The sequence below is a fragment of the Thermobia domestica genome, chromosome 5, assembly GCF_964235325.1.
Source record: "Thermobia domestica chromosome 5, izTheDome1.hap1.1, whole genome shotgun sequence".
In the NCBI taxonomy this organism is placed as follows: domain Eukaryota; kingdom Metazoa; phylum Arthropoda; class Insecta; order Zygentoma; family Lepismatidae; genus Thermobia; species Thermobia domestica.
Genome location: NC_137458.1, coordinates 130,973,369 through 130,995,512, shown reverse-complemented (window position 1 = coordinate 130,995,512; position 22,144 = coordinate 130,973,369). Strand labels below are relative to the sequence as shown.

The window sequence follows — 22,144 nt, the reverse complement described above, 5'->3', positions numbered from 1 at the left end:
CTCACTGATTTGTCTATAAATTTCTATCGGACGCACTTTTCATTCAAAAATCTTATCACACTACGAACCTCACACTTGGCGGGATCAGTAATTGTATCGCACATTTTACAGTCGCACAGCGAAGCAATAACGGACCGTAGCGGATCGCAGCTGGTGCCAGAATGAGGCTAAAGCATGCCCAGGTCAATAACACAGCGGCAGCGGGGGTGGAGGGACACGCGCACGCGCTAGCGCAAAACGTTCTTTACTTTTCGAATGACCCTCGTATAAATAGAATTGAGCACAGCCATTTATGACAGTGTTCATAAAAATCATTTAACTAGAGGCCGCGGTGGCTCAGTGGTAGAGCATTCACCTCTGGTGCATGTAGTGCTTGGTTCGATCCCAGCTCGCGCCAATTAAACTTTGTGGTGGACAAACACCGTGTGCGGGAGCGCTTCCGTTTCCTCCCACTTTCTTCGTTCAACCATTTCATTCATTTCTCATCATCACCGTCTCCTTTCGCCTTGCCGGCATAATCGTGGGACGTAAAACTGAAGATTTCAATTCAATTCATTTTAAAAGATTTTAACTAAAAGGAAATTAGTCAATAAATATCGAGAAACCCCTGAACACGACCCTCCACTAATATGCACCCACATGAATTTTGGAAAGTTGGCGCCGTTGGTGTGTAACTCATTCATTTTTTTTTTTTTTCACCAGACAATATATAGGTTCGGAAAACTAGTTTTGAGTTCAAAGAAAGTAGCAGTTATTCATAAGCTTACTTTGTTTTCGCCTTTAGTACCCAGGTTTAATTCCCGGTGGGAGCTCTCTAGTTCATTTATTGGTCCATGTCTCCATTAGCCTTAGAGCTGACACATGTTCACTTGACATCGCGCTCGCTGACCTCTCTTGACCTCGCACTACAACACTAAATATCCCGTTCGAAACAATGTGAAATTCTAGTCTCACAACCACGAAATTGCACTTCTTTGAAGCAAACACAAAAGATGGCAGGAACTCATATTCCATAAGATACAACAGTAAGATTTAGGATTGCAAGAGTTTTAGTTAGTGAAAAGACACTTAAATTTTAATACACAATGTAATTATTTTACACATTTGAATTAAAGCTAGATTACTATTTGACTATGAATTTTGCTGAATGTTTGTTAGACTACTCCCCGTCGCAGAATTTGATTTATTCTTCTAATGCAAATTTGATAGCGTATTCTATAAGTTTAGTTAATTTAGTAGGTAACTGAATGCTGCAATGTGTTGAGTGCAACGGAAGTTAGATCCTTTTCACGAATGAACAAAAGATTACACGTATCAACTGAAACATATGTTTCCTGTAAACAATATTACCCGTGAAACGAGAAACTTCTCGTCTCGTCTCGAAAACGAAACGAGAAGTGGATTTACAAATTCGAGACAGAATGAGAAATTTCTCAAATCTCGTAGATTATACTAGTTCACTCAAATCTTAACTCTCAAACGCTGTTTTTGTGTTACATGATCCATAATTTAAAAAAAAAAAAAATCTCTAAAGTGATAATACAACAAACTATGAATTCAAAAAATAAAAATTCAAGTTCTTATCTTTTGTACAGAAGCAATACAAGTTCAAGTTCTCATTTCTTATAAGGAAAAAAAAAATCAATTCTCATCTTTTATACGGAAAAAGTAAAAATTCAAGTTCTTATCTCTTATACGACAGTAATAAATATTCAAGTTCCCATTTATTATATGGAAAAATAAAAGTTCAAGTTCTCATCTCTTATACCGAAAAAATAAATATTTAAATTCTCATCTCTTATACTGATAAATAAAAATTTAAGTTCTTATCTCTTATACAGAAGTAACTAAAATTCAAGTTTCAATCTCTTATACAGAAGTAATAAAAACTCAAGTTTTCATCTCTTATACGGAAAATATAAAATTTGAGTTTTCATTTCTTATACGAGGAAAACAAAAATTCAAGTTCTCTCCTCTTATACGGAAGTAATACTACAAAGATTTCAACTTGTCTGCTTTATTTGACGGGGGAATTGGGGAGGGGAGTTGCTGCAGATAGTGGTGTAGCGTAAACATACAGACACAATTTGAAAGGCATGCATACTAAACAGGGAAAAGAAATGGAAAAAAAAAAAAATAGAACGCACATGAACAAACAAACACAACCTCGGCTGAAGAGGCAACAGAAGAAGACAGAGAGCAAATATGGGCTTTTAATTAGGCTTACAGTATCTGCAAGGTCGATGTCTTTGAACTCACAATAAAAAAGTATTTTATTCCTTGTGCTCGTATGGAAGACACAAGGCATGCAGGCGCATAAGATGCAGGATTGATGAAAATAACGAGCCGCTATGGCTATATAACTTTCAAAGTAAGCAACAAAAGACTGACAGCAGCACCAAAGACGGAAACCAGACGAAGCTATTTTCTAATTGAGAGTACACATCTTAGCAATAGAGTTAATCAACCATCACTTCATCTTACTGAAATAAACTTGCAAAATTTGGTATGTTTATTTTAAATGAAAAGATGACAAAAGTGATTTTTTTTTTTTTTTTTTTTAAGAAGCTAGCTGCTCCTAATTTTAAAAGTAGACGTGAAGAAATACCAAGGGAAGATACTAATCTAAATTTCTTATAAGAGTAGTATAAACAATACCATTAGTATTCGTTGAATAGACAACTATCAAAATTTGCTATATCTGTAACATTTTCGTACGGTTACGAGTCTCTGTAGACTCTTAACTCCACAGACGTACGTAACTCATAATTCCAATTTTTGCACTCATAGACTCTTTGTACTCTTTGGAGTATAAGAAAACGTTCACCCTACACATTCAACTGCAACACATTGTATTTGCTATTAAGAGTTCGTCAGTCCTATATCAAAGCAGACCTCTTTTTTAATATCAAAGAATCCCATGTAGAAACTACCAGTAAGACAGAAAAATATCACTATCAAGAACTCCGGGCTTGAGATATGTATACATCTTAATCAATAATGTAGGATTTGGGATTAAGATTTTTGGGCTTTCGGCATCTATGACCATGTTATCCCGGCTCGTTTGAGGGATGACGTCCGGGGAAAGGGAAGGAAGGAAGTGGTCTGGGACCTATATGTTTTCATACGGCCCTATATGTTTTCTACATTTGCCTGGTGTGAATGAAAAAATCCCAGAAAAACCTCATTCAGCATGGTTGTATTGTAAAAGCATTTTACACTTTTTCGACCGAGTGGCCTCACCGGGAATTGAACCCGGGACTGCTCTTGATCAATAATATGCTAATGAAAAACATGAAAATATCTACTTATACCGGAGAAACTTGCCCCCTCCCTCAAAGCAAAATCTGAAACCCTTTGAAATGAAAATGAAATGTTTCAGTTTAACGTCCCACGATTATGCCCTTTAGACTAAGGGATACGATGATTAAGGCAAGTGAATCATGGTGGAAGAATTAATGGAATAACAATGTGGAAGGAAATGGGAGTACCCCGAGAAAACCCACGGACACGATGTTGTCCTCCACGAACTTACTTGGCAGGAAATCGATGCAGCGACTTAATGCACCAGAGATAAGCGCTCTACCGCTGAGCCACTGTGGCCCCAAAGCAATATCTGAAATGACGCCACTGGTAGGAATGGAAATGAAAAATCAATTCCAAATTTTAAAAAATATATCTATATTCTTTATCTCTACGGACATTTTGCCTAATGAATGTACACTAATAGTTAGCCTTATTGGTTACGAGGGTTTTACCTCAGCTCCAGAAGTAAAAGTGACCGGGAACGCGAGGGAAGTCGTTCCCCCACTTCCAAAAATATCTACGGCGTCCCTCGATTCCTAAAAAAATACAATGGTCAATGATAGGCACGGGGGGTGGCGTGACGTCCCCTTACTTTTTCAGATCCACTTTTACCCCCTTCTCAGCTCCATCAGGCGGATTTCAAGATGATACCTGATCGACTTCTTCAAGATTCTTTTTCATTGTAGTTGTTGCATCCATGATTGAATTGTTAATTGTTAATTATTCCAGTGTAAATTGGTCGCGTAATCGTATTTGGGTATTTGTCAATAAATAAAGCTTGATCTCAATATTTATGCTAATTTCCACATCATTGATCAAAAAGTAAACATAACTTTATGCGAGAGAACCATCTTATTTATTTATTTAAGCTTACTTCAACACAACAGGCATGATGCCCAATTACATCCATATTTCAAAAAAGATTTTAGGACTTACAGAGAGGAAATCCTCAACCCTTTACGAGATCGGCGTTCATTTAAGGCTGTTGTCTGAAGTGTCAGCAGAAAACACGAAGCACGTGAGCAAATATAAGCCAGGCTTTAGTTACGCTCACTGGATTTCCAAAATCACTGTATTTGAATTCACAATAAAAATATAGGGGCTATTTGTTAATAGCGCTTGTGTGAAAGGCGCTGTAGTTATATAATTATCTTTCTTTCCTGAAGAAACAAGGAAACTAACTGCCTATAGAGTGTAGAACAACAGTTAATAATAAAATGCTAGTGCAATTGTTCCTAGATCCAAAAGAAATAGACACGTCTTCATTTCTTCTATCGTCAGTAATCTATCAAGGTCAGTCTATTCCAACTGGATACTCTGTAGAGTCACAGTTGGGTGCTCATATTCTCAGGAAACCATACAGAGAGAGCAAGGAGAACTCAGCAAGCGACGATGACTGGTAAGCAAAGCGTAGTCGATGGTTTTGAAGATACAATACTTGTCAATTCATGACTAATCGCAGACTAAAAACACTCGCTCGCTCATCTGTTTTGCTCAATCTGTTCTTTGCTCTGACTCTGATCATAAAACCCCGCTCTTACGTCATACATCGGACTGGGCTATTAGGTTAGTGCGAATGAAATGTCAATTTTGATATTTGGTAAGAAACTTACGTCAGCAACACAACATAGGGATGGACTACGATCATGCGTTTAACGTCACAAATTCTGTACACGTCCATCAAACAGGTGGGGTACCCATGCAGTTAGCAGGCCCTGCGTTGTTGAACCGCGTCGTACGAAACTCAGCTTCGGAGAGTGATTTTTCTTTGCGATTCAAACTGGGACTGCATAACAGTCCGAAAAAAAATAATGCATTTGAGTCAGCAATGGTGAATAAAGGCACTATTCGCCGTTGGATTGTTATATTTCGTTCCAATGATACAGTATTGTAAAATGAATTCAGTGGATATTGACCAACATGTTCGAATGAGCTGCAGGAAGTGGTTCCTAGAAAAAAAAATGTTCTGCTATTACAGACAAGTTAGACGCATACCATACTAATATTTGCCTATTAATTGATTAACGATATATTGTATTTTTCATTTTTTTTTTTGACATTTGGAAATAACGCACTTGGGACGGACATTTCATTCGCACCAACCTAATAGACATCCAACGATACTCTATAAACTTCTTATTGTGCTGCCAAAATGTCTTGAGCCGTGGCAAAAATGCGAACTAAAGCTCACACCCTCACACACCCTCGTTTTGAGCCAATACGGGTTCAGCTGTTGCTAAACGAGAGAAAGTGAGTGGAGTTCCTTCAGCCGATAGCAGCGCTTACAACGGAAGACTAGGGATCAAGTCTATGTGGTATATGTATAGTTGCTTTCCTATGGTCTTATTTTCATAAAAGAGAGAAAGTATAGTTCTCTAACAAGTTGATAGTTTTCGAGTTATCTTTTTCTTAACGTTACAAGAAAGTGACTGACTATCTCCCTTCTTAAAACTAAATAATAAAAAGAAAGCCCACTGTGCCGATGTGCTGACTATACATCAGGCCAGTAGCGAGAACAGGGGGGACTAGATCATCCTTAGGGAGTGTAACTAGACTAGGGCCACCTAACGTTCATACATATATCCAAAGCAACAAACAACTGAAAGTTTCAGTAGGGCTGAAGTTGGTCGCAGGTGGATTCAAACCCCCTGGCTACCCCGTAGCTAAGGGAGTGCCAGAGTGCCACACACAATGCAACAAACAAGCAGCAAAGATTGTCGTGAGTTGTAGCGCCAAAGAACATTAAAAAGGAAATCCTTAGTCCCTCAAGTCTGAATGGTTAGCATTATCGCTTTCACTATTCAGTTAGTATTATCACGTTTCTCCAAATCCCTAATCGGCTGCCGTGGTGGCTCAGTGGTAGAGCGTTTACTGCTGTCGCGGTGTCTCTGGTTCGATCCCAGCTCGCGCCAAATGGACTTTGTGGTGAACAAACACTGTGTACGTGTTTTTTTTGGGGGGGGTTCTTCCGTTTCCTACTACTTTCATCTCCTAGGCTAAAGGAGACAGTGATGATGAGAAATGAATGCAATAGTGGAATGAGTAAAGTAGGAGGAAACGGAAGAACCCCGAGATAACCCACGCATTCGGTGTTTGTCCACTGCAAGGTCCACTTGGCGCGAGCTGGGATCGAACCTAGGACCAATGCATCAGATGTGAACGCTTTACCGCTGAGCCACCGCGGCCTCCAGCCTGGAATCGAAAAAAACTAACACCAGAGGGAGTGCCAAGGTTCCAGAATAACCCAGTATGTTCCCAATTAAAGAGAAAAGATTTAGTTATGCTCCTGTATTTTTGTATATTTGTATCCTCATAAAATAAATAAATAAATAAATAAATAAATAAATAAAAATAAAAATAGTTTTAAGATCTGGAAACTATATGCTTGTATATTGCACTTGACGATGAGATGAAATACGGGTAAACGGTTTCTGAGTTAACCAAGCATGACCTTTGATAATATGATTTATGTAAAAGTAAGAGAAAGTGATCACGGGACAACCATCTATGAGACCAGAAGCCGGGATATCCTTTATGAGATCAGTCATGCTATTGTCAAGTCACTTCGTGTGCAAATCGCAAATAGTTTTAGCCACTCTAAAACTTAAGACTAGATGACTTAACTCCAGTGACACTTCTTCGATTCTAAGTGTCACATGACACCTTATTTTCTTTGCAAGTACAGTGTTTCATTACAATTTCTCGCACTATGGAATGTTCTAGGTAGTCAAGTGATTACTACATGCATTTCCTGTCTCCAATTCAATCACAAATTTGGGAAGTCATGGGTCCAGTGTTTCTTCCAGACATGTTTTTTTGGGGGGGCACTGCCACCCCGGAGCTCTGAGTGTACCCCCGGAGGAGACCAAAATAATACGTTTATAATATAAAAATAAATAGAACAGTACCAGCAATGCCCCCCGGAATACTAAGTGTGCCCACGCGGAACATTTTTTCTGAAAGAATGAGTTCATGGGTCGAAGCTGATTCACGCGATCAGCCATCACATAAATTGAAATTTAAAGTACGTTTGTTAAAAAAAAAAAAAAAAAAAAAAAAGTCAAAGACATGAGACTTTGTTACGATATCACTAACCCGCTATTTACCATCCGTGAGAGTGCACTCACAACTGACGAATGAAACTTCCTCTACGGGAGTCGAATCAATTCTAATTGTCCAAGTCATAGGTACCACCGAACAGTACCAATGGGCAAGCGCATGAAATGAAAGAAAAACATCGAAACATGCATTAGTACTTACCCATTCAACTTTCGAGTCACCACCTTCTATAGACTGATTATCTTCTTCGCTGTCAACATCTTCATCATAGAAAGAATCGTCCTTCGTAGTAGAGGACGAATCCTGTTGCTGTTGGTATGACAATGAAGACCGATACGGTGACAGATTGCCGTTCCTCCACTGTGACGACGAAGATGATGATGACAATGACGTTGACAACAAAGTTTCCGATTTGGAAGATGACAATGATCCACTTACATTGTTGTTACTTGTTGTTGCACTCGCCAAGGCAGCATTGTCTAATTTATTTAGCAGTCTGTCAAAATTAGGGTATTTTTGATGAGTCCTGCTAGTACTACTACCTTGATGATGATTGTTATGATTATGATGATTGCGATGATGATGATTGTTCACATTACGATGATGATTAGAGTGATGATAACTATTGTATCCAGCATTGGAATATCCCTGAACATTCAAATCTGTTACAAGCAAGCCAAACACTAAAAGAAACACTGTCATAACACTTATATCACTATTTGTTACACCACCACTAAACATAGGCGCCATAATAACGCACACACTATAAAACAATTTGCAATAATATCAATTATATATTTATTCGTTAATACCAGGGCGTGTTCACAATACAAAATTACTATGTAATAGTTCACGAGATCATTCCGCGTTAAAAATCACACCGTTTAAGTTTAAAATGAAACGCAAGAAAGCACCTCCAGTTTGAAAAAAAAATAGACTCAATCCGAAATCTAATTATAATGTCACTTTTTTTTTTTATTTATTCAAATCATCTCGAAGCACTTAATTTAATCGGGTAAAAATAATACACAGAATCGTCACGTTGACTTTGTATCTAAGCTTATACCGAAATACTTTTTCACATCAAATTCACTTTATCTTTATGTAATTATGTATTTTATTGTTTAAAAATAAATGAACGCGTAATGTGAGACTTTTCTGCCTTTTATTGTGACAACAAATACATAATTTTACACATAATGGTCACCACAACTTTCCGAACCACGAGACAAATTTAATTTTTTTTTCTTTTGGAAAAAGCGCGTGAAAACACTCGATCGGAAACGAACTCGTGTTTGCGCGTGTTTCTGACCGCCTTGTGTAACGAGACTTTTCTACCAGCTACACATGAATGCTAGCAACAGACTTATCAGTTGCACGGTGAGCCATGCTTTTCTGCTTCTCTCCGTGAGCGAGAGAAGGTCGTCATTGCGCACGTGTTCTACGCTCCCTACCTCTATTGGTCCATATCTGTCTGCCGGCCGGTCAGCTCCAACGTTGCCAGTACATACTTATTTTAGTTTTCTTAGTTACTGTCACTCCCAATAATTTATTTTTTAAAATCTTTTATTACAGAAAAAGTTACTACATTCTATAAAAAAAAATTACTAATAAATCGAATTTGTTTTTGTGACTCTTGAATAACCAAGTGACCTAAATGAACAGTTTGTGCTCTAGCTTCTTAAAGGCAGGTCTTGGTTCGAATCCCCAGCACAACATTCTGAGGTATTTCCTCTCTCTATAAACAAGTTGAATGCAGAAATGGTACTTTCAATATCTGATCAACTTCATTCCAAAATATTTCAGTGTTCATTGACTCAAAGATAAAATGGTTGCATACCTGTAGCTGGACATCTTCTTCTTCTTCTTCTTCTTCTTCTTCTTCTTCTTATTATTATTATTATTATTATTATTATTATTATTATTATTATTATTATTATTATTATTATTATTATTATTATTATTATAGCTTTAGTTACATTACTGTATATTTGAACTTCAATAAAATTGACAGAGTATCATCAGTAATAATATTGTCGACTAAATACTATGACGCTCGGTAACTAACAGGCTAGCATGTTGGGTTCCCCACGAGATGAGAAATTCAATCGCAAATTTCGAGTAGTTAGAAAATGAAATCTTTAAGGTTTACGTCCCTCGGTTATGCCGGTTAGGCTAAAGGATACGGTGAAGATGAGAAATGAATGAAATGGTGGAATGAAGAAAGTGGGAGAAAACGGGAGAACCCCGAGAAAACCCACAAGCACGGTGTTTGTCCACCACAAAGTCCACACGGCGCGAGCTGGGATCGAACCAGGGACCCCAAGCACCGGAGGTGAACGCTCTACCACTGAGCCACCGCGCCTCCTTCGACTAGTTAGAATCAAAGCATCAACGAAAGGAAGTATTTTCCGGAATCAGCTAACTCTGAAATATTTCATAGCACAATAATAAAAAAAAAAAATGAAAAAATCAGTGGAAATATCCATTGAAGTAACATCTTCGAAAGCTTTAATTCTCATGCATTATACATGATAGAAGTTATTTCTGTCAATGAGTTGAGTTGAGTTGATTTTTAGTTTAGCGTCCCTTTCAGCAGCGAGGCTATATGAGACGTGGACCTACTGATTAACGTGGAATCCGAACCACATGAGCTCCCGCCGGGAATCGAACCCGGGTCTCCCACGCCAAAGGCGCGTACGCTAACCGCTTAGCCACGAGGAAATTCCTTCTGTCAATGAGTATTATTGATGAATGTCATTGGCATGGTTAGTTGCCAGCGAGCAAATTTATCGGTAAATATGAGCTGTAATACAAATCTAACGTATGTGAATGTTTGGGATGAAAGTGTCGTGTACCATGGGATCATTTCTCTTTATAATTAACAACCGTTAATTATATATATTACATTATAGTTATTTAAAAGTATTGAGAACATATGCTATCTTGCATTTTCTTTAGCCTATTGGTCTATATATGGAAGTATCATTTTATCTTCTGTGAAATGAACTTGAAATTTTAAGATTTTTAAGAAGTGATTTCTTCTCTAATTTTATTTAAATGTTTCTTGATTTGTAGTAATTAAATTGCAGTCTGTATGTAAGGAACTCAAGCCATAATCAAATATATTTAAATTATCTTTAAACTTTTTCCCAGAAGCTTCCAAATAGGTTCTTCCAACATATAACTTCTGAATCACGAAAATACGAGTATTGAACTCGTACATATCGAAAACATAGTTTCTCGAGTATCAGTAATTACGTTAATAGATTTAAATGTTTATAAACGTTAATAAATTTAATTTGCATAAATCAATATTAAAATTCACACATAATGCAAACTCATTTTGGCAAAGCAAGGGATATTTTACCTCAAATTAAAGAAGAAATCAATAGAATCATTGTTCATTCAAAGAAAAGGGAGCATTTTTCCCTATAAATCAATGGACAAGTGAACAAAATCGCAGTGATGTTGAAGACCCTTAGAAAGAAACTGTCCTTTGTCGTTGGTTTCCTTGAAGTTATGTATTCCAGCAGAAGGTAGACGTGAACCGGGTTGTATATGTTTCAGGCAAACTTTCACTATCACATCGTGCACCCATTTTGATTATTCCAAATCCGAACAACTGTGATATCAAAATCGGTTTAGTGGTTGTTCCTTTATTGATTGTGTATATGCCACCAAGAAACACCATTTGCAGTGAACAATTTTTTAAAATAATAATTCAAGTCTTGAAATAATAGGTCAATAGTATTTTTACAGTGTTTCGATGTTTTAAATATAAAATTAAATACACATCACAAGAAATACTGAGAAATTGAATGTTTTGAAACGCGATTGTAAGTAAGATTTGAGCTTTTATAATATTCTCCAATGTTTTGAAATGATTTGTATAGATTTTCTTCGGAGTGGAACAGAACAGAGCATTTGATGTGTTTCACATTCTTTACCAGAAGATTCTATCTCTATTAAGAAAATTCGAAAGTTTTCTGATTTAGAATGTTTTGAAGATAAGTAATTAGCTGTCAGTAGATTACGTTTTGTGTTAAACTAGGGTAAAATAATAAAAAAAAAACATCCTTTATCCTCAGCGTCAGATTTTCGACTAGGCAAATAAGGTAGGCTAACTAGAGCCGCAAAATTTAGAGATGGAATTGTTATTGTAATGTTTTAGGTTTCGCTTTGTTTCGCACTATTTGAACCCATATAGTTTCTTCTAATATAGGTATAAATAAAATACAGAGTTTGTTTGTGTGCTTGTCTGTGTGCGGCTTGAGAACCAGACGAGTGGACCGACAGTTACCAAAATTTGGTCACGGATACCTTGATCCAGGCCCCAGATCAAGACGAAGAGTTTTTTTTAAGTTTTTTAACCAGGGAGTCTCAAGGGGGGCGTTTACCGGGACCGGCCTGGGGACCAGACAAGTTGACCGAGAGTTACCAAATTTTGGTCACGGATACCTTGGTCCAAGCCCCAGACCAAGGGAAAGAGCTTTTTCAAAATTCGAACCAGGGGAGTCTCAGGGGGACGTTTGCCGGGACATGTAAAAGTAGTAGAAAATGACCGGTATTAATGTCGAATTCATAGTTTTCGCGGCCGGTGAGATCAATCGTGAAACTCTGATCGCACTAACTTCCAAATTGACCCTATTCGGCTGCGGGCCGGGTTCACTGGTGGGATACCGAGACATGTAAAAATAATCCACAATGACCGATATTAGTGTCAAATCCATAGTTTTCGTGGTCGCTGAGATCAATGGTGACACTTCCATTAGCGATGACTTGCAAATTCAGCTACCATGCGAAGAATGGTTATACTCAGCTAGTTATATAATAAAAAAGTAAATGTACTATAGAACAGTCCGTGATTAAAGCAAATTTGTCAAAAATTTGCTGGGAGATTTCATTAGTAGACATCTTATCACGGGGTATGTGTAGTAGTGGGTGAGGGGCCTATAGCCATTAATTGCTTAGGGCCTCAAGGTGCTCAAGTCCGCTACTCTTTATTCTTTCTTCAGTGTGAAGTCTGCTGCTTATGACCGACTGGCAGTGACACTAACGCCAAACAAGGGTTTAACTTATGATTATGATCACACAATATTAGGAATTACGTTAATAAATTTAAATGTAAATAATTAGGCTTTACAATATGGACTAGAGTCGCAGTGGCGTACTCAGTAAGGCATCTGCCTATTAATGGAACAGCACAGGTTTGATTTTCCGTGAAGACGGATTTATTAGGAAGTTCGTGCTCACAATGAAACAAAATTTAAATTACCGTGCAATAGCTCACGAGATTATTCCTCGTTAAAAATGACATTGCTTAAGTTTTAAAGGAGTTGAGTTGATTTTAAGTTTAACGTCCCTTTCAGCAGCGAGGCTATATGAGACGGGACTTACTGATTAACATGGAATCCGAACCACATAAGCTCCCGCTGGGAATCGAACCTGGGTCTCCCACGCCAAAGGCGCGTAACGCTAACCGCTTAGCCACGAAGGAGCTCAAAGTTTTAAAGGAAATACAAAAATATAACCCATCTCTAGTTGGAAAATAAGAGACTTAATCGAAAATTGAATTATAATGTCATTTTAATTCCTTAAAATTATCCTGAATTATATTAAATTGGATAAAAATCATACATTTAAACGTATACCTCGTATACAAGCGTACATAACAGTAATGTATTGGATGACAAATTTCGTAACCCATGATCCGTAAGACTCAGAGGCAATCAGACCCTTGACCCACCTGACCCGATCCAGACTGACTTGATCTCACCCGGATACTCATGGGGATTATGAGTAAGTTTACTAATGCAACTCTAACAAATATATTCTCCCCTCTCTCATTGGATTTTCGCCAAATACTGAAAGCACTGCAGTGAAAGATAAGTACAAGATTTATCAAACTACAGATGCGTCTGAATCACACAAAACTAAGCCACACGTTTCTCTTATGAGAAATCGTCAAAGTTGTGTAAAATTTCCCGTTTAGAATATATAAAAGATACTGCTGAGCCCAAACAGTGTTTTGTTAATTCTTTTTGTATAAGCTATGTTCCAAAACCACATGTGGAAAGAGGAATAAATATGAAATTGTGTTTGAAATATTCAAATCATGATATCCTGATTAAGAAATGTCACACCAACAATCAAACAAATGAATGTTCACGCTCGAGTAGTGAACACGTTTAATCAATTACGAAATTCTGCAGTAATGCCGCAGAGATTATACTGTACATTTCGGCTGTTTGGGTCATGAGTTCTGTCGGAGTCACCATGTCTAACTGGGTCACACAGTCCGATTCTCCGAGTCTATCTTGGTCACTGATTCTGTCCGGGTCATCGATTCTGGCTGGATTACCGAGTGTCTGGGTCTCCGATTCTGTCCGAGTCATCAGATCTGATTGGGTTACAGAGTTTGTCTAGGTCTCCGAGTCTATCTTGGTCTCCGAATCTATCTGGGTCTCCAATTCTGTCCGGGGCACCGGGTCAGACTGGATCTGAGACAGAAAACCAGACCCAGATGACACGGACAACAGTCGTGACCCAAATGACCCGACTATGGCTCGGTGGTAGAGCACTTACCTCTGGTGCGTGGGATACCTTGTTCGATCCCCGGCCGAGTAAGTTTGTGGTGAACAATATCATGTCCGTGGGTTTTTTCGGGACACTTCCGTTTCCTCCCACATTCTCATTCCACCATCATTCACTCGCCTAAATCATCGCCTTCCTTACCCTAAAGAACATAATCGTGCGACGTTAAACTGAAAGATTTCATTTCTCCCTTCCAAGTGAACCGGTGACACATGATCTATTCTATTTCATCATTGATATATAAGTAATTTTTTAAAATCGAATCCACTTTCATTTTATACATTTATTTACAAGTAGTATATATATATCTGTGACTGTTAGAAAAAGATAAACAATAATTGACACAGTGTGTTTATTCGTATATATACAGAAATAAATAAACGATCTATTGCAGCACAGTAAAAACTATTGTATCTATTACTATTGGCAGCAGGGCCGGATTTAGGGGATAGTGCACCGGTGCACGTGTACCCCCCTTCGTTGTAAATATATACTCTATCTAAAGTGAGAAGCTAGCAGTGAAAATAGGAACATTTTCCTAAACTTTCTGCCGTCATGTTTCCGTCCACTTAAAAGAAAGAGGAGTTTTGCAAAAACAACGGTTTAAGTCGATTTTCTGAAGGTTGAATGAAAAGGATTCACCAAGCAAAGCAATATAACATTTGCCAAGTAAGGAAGAAAACAGAAGCCAGGAAGAGAGAAGAACGATTTTTCCTGCACATCATTTGCAACCCTCTTTAAAATACCCCTCGTTTTATTTATCAGCGGTGTTAGGTGTAAAGTATACTGTCATATGTCACTTTGAAGAGTTTCAGTGTGATTTGTTATTTTGATAGTTTTGGTGCACCCCTCTCACACAATCCTGGATCCGGCCCTGATTGGCAGCGAATGACATATTTTCAGTCCAAGTCCTAATTTGAATTTTTAAAATATAGATTCCTCTCTGAAGTATTGATAGCTCTTAATTGCTTTGTTTTCTCTCTCTCTCTCTCTTTCTTAGCTTCTTATATAATCTTACTTTTGGAAAGGTTTAGTCATTTAAATACCAGTACAAGCCTCGTAAGAAATTTAACTTAGATTATTACCAGAGCCGGATTTTTAATGTTTTGCCGCCTCTCATCCCGACGTACAAAATTTCAACATAGCAGAATTTTTTAAAATTACAGCTCACAGATAACGAGAAGAACCCTAGCAGAAGTAGTGTGACGTAGGTATGGGCTCGCCCACTCTTCGCACGGGGGTTTCAAATGACACCACGGAATAGCACACAAATAACTACCCGTAGTGGCAGACGACATCTGAGTATAGACCACACCTCAAAAACCGAAAATGGACTTGACCGTGTCGTTGACCTTTCCCCGCTTCCCTTATTTTAGGGTTCTTCTCGTCATCTGTGAGCTGTATGTATAACTTTGTTTCAACGTTTTTATATTCATTTTAATAAATTTTCACTTTAAATCTGCTGCAAAGACAGATTTGAATTGTTACAAATTTCTGTTTTCAAAAAATAAATTTACAGAGAATGCTTAGTTTCACTTTAACAATACTTACACTAGTGCAATAATGAAAGAAATTGTTATTTTTGCACGTATTGATTTTTTTTCGTTCTTAATAGTATGAATATTTAAACATTGGAAATATCACTAAAATTAATAGAAAAGTGTATTATTGAAATTTATGTTTGTACTGTAATAGAACATGATTATATTGCTTATAAGAAATAAAACCAGTTTTTTTTTTTTTTTAATATTAGCTTTCTTTATATTCGCACTAAAAGGTTAAAAGTGAACGACAAAAGAGGAAAGGAGCTTATGAGACAGCAGGTGTGCATCCACGGGGGGGGGGGGGTATCCCGGGTCCAGACTTTCCCCACCAAAATAATTCCTAACTTAACACACATTTGACCAAATAAAACTATACTCAATGAAGCTATACTTGTTTAACAGGAAAATGATTGACGTAGCACAAAATTTTGATCTTACACTTCATGTGTACTCTTTTACTTATGAAAACAATATAGTTTTATCATTATTTTTTTCTGAAAGTATAGGTGGAAGTATTTTGTAATTACTTATCGTCTTTTCAGTTGCAGAAAAATACTCCTTCAATACTACATTGACACATTGGAGTCTCTGGCGTATAATATTTGGGAGCGACATCAAAGAAAGTGATATAAATGGTATTACCTAACCCAACCTGTTTATTATTTTCGATTCCATTTGTTATCTTTCTGCTTGCCTTCACTGACTCCCCGAGGTATATCAAGAACTCTAATTGTTTCACAGCCTAAATATATTCCAAATTAAATATAACTATTATTATTTATATGTTATTTTGTCGTTAGTAAATAAATTAAATTAGAATACAATACATAATATTTTGTACTTCAAAATATTGGGGGACGCGTCCCCCTCGTTCCCTTGCCAGAGATGCCCTTGCATAGACGTAATGGCTTGTAGTATTGGACCCACTCGCAAAAACAGGCACGTGCATGTCTGTGAGACAATGTTGAAAAGAATGTTATCATTGCCCAAAAACAGATTTTATGAAGTATTTATCTTCAAAGTAAATTAAAGTTGAATTTTTAATTTTTCGTCCAACAACGTGCGATTCTAAGCCTAGGTCTACTGGAGTTAGTGGTTAATCTAATCCTGATTATTGGTAAATTTGCAACTCTGATTTTGAAAGTGAAGGATTCAGTAAATGTTATTAAACTCTTTATTTCGTTCGAAGAACTGCTAAATATTTCTTTGAAGTATTCACCTTATATAGTATTTTATAAAAAGCGTAAATAAAATTACTTTCTTTTTTGCTACACATAAACCGGAAGTAGAAATGCTGACAGAGCAAAGCACATGCCAAACTCCATTTTTCTTTCAAGCTATTACTAGCGCCGCCTAGTGTTCAGTCAATTGACCACGAGAGTCAATATAATATAGTACTTTACTTTCTTTTACATTCAATTTCCAACAGCAGGTGCTCTGGTCTTAAATCACCAGAATTAGTTCATCCCTCAAGGGCATGTCGCTTAGTCTATAATATGGACAGCAATTGACTTGTATTCTGGTCGTGTTTCAAACCAATAATAACGTGTAGCGCTATGTTCATTATCAAGGGCATGACTTTACATATATATGTGTGATGCATTGATTCTAAAGGACTTCTTTTATGTATAGGAGATACAATACTTGTGTCTTTGAATGAAAAAATCGTTTCTAAAAAACACACCTTGATTATTAATATAACAGAAGTCTGAAGATGTATACAGTGCTACTTTTTTTTTTTCATTACTAGTTAAACTAAACACGTTCTTTTTGTATGTCTAACTAAAGGGGAAAAGGCGTTTCCTATTGTCGCCCCTGTCCTGTTCAAATTCAAATCTTCCAGTTCATCAAAGGTCGCCTCAGCAACACCTTGACAAGTCACGTATAGCACATATACGTATCTTAATTTGGATGACATGTTACTATATCAGCAAACGGGTTATGTTTTATAACGTACTCGTGTCTTGTTTCTCTAAACAAGGGGTTCTCAACCTTCTCTGCTGACGTACCACCACATTTAATATAGAGAATATTAATGTACCCGTAGTCAAAGTTATTTTGGAGAAGTATGATTTCTTTGTCCCAGGGGGCAAAATTACACAAATACTATGCAACTAAATTTTAATTTTTATTTATTTATTTATTTATTTATTTATTTATTTATTTATTTATTTATTTATTTATTGTCAACACAACAGGCTATAGCCCAATTACAGTGTTGTAAATTACGCAATTACATGTTCGTAACTCTTGATAACATAACTTGAGTTCACAACTCTAGATAACTCATGATAATGGCATTCCGAAATTTCTTAGGCGACATATCACATATATCAAATTCATTGTTATTTGAACATATTCTATTATACAAAGCTGTTGTCCTCCAGATTGGTGATTTCATCATTATATTAGTTCTTGATTTTCTGCAGTAATAAAGACCGGTGTTTCTACGTACTTTTAATGTGGGGACATGAAAATTCAATAAAGAAACTAAATCAGGACAATCCAAAATATTTTGCGTTACTTTTTGAATGAATAATAAGTCCATCATATGTCGCCTTTGTTCTAGTGTAGGAAGATTAAAGTTAGCAAGTATGGTTTTACAGCTGTCAAATGTAGGATAAATGTGAGTTTCTTTATATGTTAGAAATTTAAAAAATTTTGTTTGTATTCTTTCTAATTGCTTGCGATGTTTTATGTGAGTCGGATTCCAAATAGTAGAGGCATACTCTAACTTTGAGCGAACATTTTCTTTCTTTAATGCACATACAATATATATATTCTTTGAACCTACTTATGAAATACCAGATCTGGTATTAAAATATACCAGATTTTAAGATTGAAATGAAGTGAAATGAAATATTTCAGTTTAACGTCCCACGTTTACAAGGGCGCCGATTTATCCGTAAATTTGGGGGGCCCATTCAAATGAAGAAAGTATATATATGTGAGGATTTTAAGACAAATTGCATTCAAATTATGTCATATATTGTATATTCATAAATAGAATAGGAGGGGCCCACATGAGATTTGGGGGGTCTCGGGCCCTCCGCCCCCCAGGATCGGCACCCTTGTACGTTTATGCCATTTAGGCTAAGGGGGACGATGATTAGGGCAGATTAATGATGTTGGAAGAATTGGTGGAATGAGAATATGGGAGGAAATGGGAGTACCCAAAAAACCACAGACACGATGTTGTTCACCACAAAATTCCTCGTCGAAAATCGAACCAGGAACCCCGCGCACCAGAGGTAAGCATTCTACCACTGAGCCACCGTGCCACCCAGATTTTAAAATTAAATTAACGTAATCAGGCACGTTACACATAGGAATTTATTTTGAGAGGGTCCAAAGCTTTTGGATCGATTCAGATTCAATATGAGAATAAACTATTAATATTTGTAAAAATCACCCCTAAAATTAGGTTAAATTTACAACAAAGTCGAGATTTCGAAAGGTCCCTCAGAACTTACCTCCGGTGTATATCTCTGAACATAATACACATAAATTTCTGACTTCACTGTTTCAGTTCTCAAATAACCTTTATCAGGATAAGCAATGAAGAAAAAAGAGGAAGAAGAAAAGAAAAAGAAAGGAAAGAAATATTCTAAAATCACATTTTGCCTTCAACGTGAAAGTTGTGCTTGTTTAGCTAAATAGAGGTTCTTAATGTCTGGTTTCAATTAACTTAACTTTAGTCGTAAATAGACTTCAAATATTCTACTTATGCTATACATGAAAGAAGGAAATACACATTCACGAAGGTGAGTGCTAGCAAAACAATAGAAATTTTACAGCTTTATGTGAGATCATTGTATATTCATTTCCCCTTGCTAACGAGAAGTTCGTTAAATCAATCCTCCTGAACATTTAGAAGTTCTATTTTAAAGCAACAGACTGTGGTTCATTCTACACATATGCATATCCCGATATAATTCCAAAAACATTATGATTTGCAGCTATTATGATAAGGCTATAAGAATATGTCAAGCATACTACTCTCAGATTATTTCGCAATCAAATACTAATTAGTTTGGTGTTTTATCTTGTACTAAAAATTAAATTATGTGCTGAATTTTGAAATCAAACTTTACCACTTGAAGAAAATATGGAATAGGAGAATTGCTGTGTGAAGCCAGCATCAGGTGTAATCGAAGAGCGTTTTGGGTTGGTTGGTCAGGACGAGCGGGGGAGGAGAAGGAGGAAACTAAGGCTAGTTCGTTGTCCCGGGAGACAATTAGCCAAGTTGCGTCACTTGGCGCTATATATACCTAAGGAGATATATAGGTTGTCAATGTTATATCGCTCAATCCTCGATGCTCCGTATACCTAAGGAGGCTAAAAGTCATATTGATAAATAATTATTCAACATATAAGCATCCGCTCATGAAATCAAACTTGCGGTGACATGCACTAAGTCTTTGTCAATGTCATGAAAATGTTATTTCGATATTAGTTTTATGAGCACACATTAAAAATTTCCAACGGATACTTGAACCTCGGAGCTAAGGCCATACCCATGCAGTCGGCACCTATCGTGTACGGAATTTTCGATATTCAATACTATTCTGTTTAGTTTTGAAAGAAGAACATCACTAATATGTTTTGAAATGAAATGAAATATGTAGTTTAACTTCATACGTTATGCACCGAGGCTAATGTACACGGTGATGATGAGAAATGAATGAAATGGTGGAATGAAGAAAGTACGAGGAAACGGTAAAACCCCGGGAAAACCCATGCAGACAGTGTTTGTCCGCCGAAAAAGCTCACATGGCGAAAGCTGGGATCGAACCAAGGACCAGAAATGAACTATCTACCTCTGAGCCACCGCCCCCATAACATGTTTTAGTTTACTTTTCGCTTATCTGCTTCTTATGGACCCAACTATTCTTCGTATGATTTCCCAAAATCCATTCATCAGCTGTCGTAAGTGAATCAAATGATGACCAAAGTAAATCAGACACTGAAGTTCTTATTCATAGAATTATGTTCTGGGTCGTCTCGCGAACAACCGATTCAGAAAATGACATACTGTAGTTATATGTTACAGGGATTGCATAAACTACCGGGAACACATTCACTCCAGCGTCATTTTTACTGAAGTCAAGAAATTCAAGTGAAAGATGTAATGATTTTTCCTCTTCCTTTTTACATTCTATAAAAACAATTCAAGTATTACCGGTACTTGTGCAAGACTCTTGCGCAAGAGTCTTGGTCTTGGTCTTAGTCTTGCAGGTATAGTTTTGGTCTTGCACCCCTTGGTTTTGGTCTTGGTCTTGTATTGGGATTCCTGGTCTTGGTCTTGCATGCAATACTCTTGCACAAACTGCAAGACAAAGACTCTTGCGCCCATCACTACTCCTTAGTTACATTACTAATAGCACCTGGGAAATTCCCAAAGTATTACCCAGTAATTAGAGTTGAGTATACAGCTCAGTCTATCCTGGTCTAGGGTCTAGCATGCGGACCTTTAGGGCACGGAGTTCTGGATTTGATTCCCGGTGGGAGAGCCTTGAAATTTTCGTTAGTATTTGAGATTCTATCTTAAACTGTAGATTCACGTCTCATGTAGGCTCGATGCTGAAAGGGAAGCTAAACTTCAACAAACAACGACTTAAGCATGCCATATATGTGTGTGTGTATTTCAGGTTCCTATGCAACATTTAGGTTATGATGAATGGGTCTTACTGACGTTTATGTGTTCAAGCCTCACAGTATAAGCCGTTCCTCAATACACATACCACCTCCAAGACAACTGGATTAAGAGGACCACGCCAGTGTTTCCGAATGAGCATACCTTGTATTTGTATTTGAATTGGCATAATGTTCAGGAAATGACAAAATCTTTGTTCTTAAGATCGTGGAGTAGGTGAAACAGTTTGACTCGATATGGCACATTTTCACCATATTTTTTCTTCCTTCCAATGTTCAACAAAAATTTACAAACATAAAGATGAGATTGACTACTACTTGGAATAGGCCGTAAACGGCGCACAGATTGAAGTGAAAGTAAAATTCTACACTTCCAGGAGGTGACACACTCAATACCATACTCCAGCCCTTCAATTTTTTTTCAGATATCTATTTTAGAGAGGCTGGGTGAACCATTGAGCATGATTGAAACGAGGGTACAAATAAAAAATCCTGTTCCAGTTCTAACTACTACACTTTTCATATATACATATATATATATATATATATATATATATATATATATATATATATATATATATATATATATATATATGTGTGTGTGTGTGTGTGTGTGTGTGTGTGTGTATAATAGGTATATAGTTCCTTACTGATCGGTCATGAAATTTTATATAATTTACTTATTGTTATCATATAGGTATAGGTATTTATTTTCACTTATGCCTTAAACTCGGAACAAACCAAAGCAAATAAATTCATTATCTTAATAAATTAAAATGTTATACTTGATATATGCTGGTCTGTATACCTACTTTTGGGTCACCCTGTATATATAAAAGTAATTTTGATTTCTTTTGCTTCCGTCTGTAGTTATTATAGAATGTGTAAAGTAATTTTGTAACTAACCTAATGCATTTAACAGTGGCGGATCTAGCCCAGGGTCGGGGGGCCTAGGCTTCCGAACTACTATTTATATGTTTTTC

The 22,144-nt window shown here is 36.9% G+C and overlaps 1 protein-coding gene across 1 annotated transcript in view; it reads right to left on the bottom strand.

Annotated features, from left to right (window-relative positions):
• LOC145685242 (uncharacterized) overlaps positions 1-8,767 on the bottom strand; it is a 188,702-nt gene extending 179,935 nt beyond the window's left edge. Inside the window, exon 1 of the mRNA XM_081757604.1 lies at positions 7,567-8,767. Within this exon, the coding sequence (XP_081613730.1) occupies positions 7,567-8,115 (549 nt within the window). The 5' untranslated portion in view covers positions 8,116-8,767. The remainder of the gene's footprint in view (positions 1-7,566) is intronic.
• Between the last annotated feature and the right edge of the window lie 13,377 nt (positions 8,768-22,144).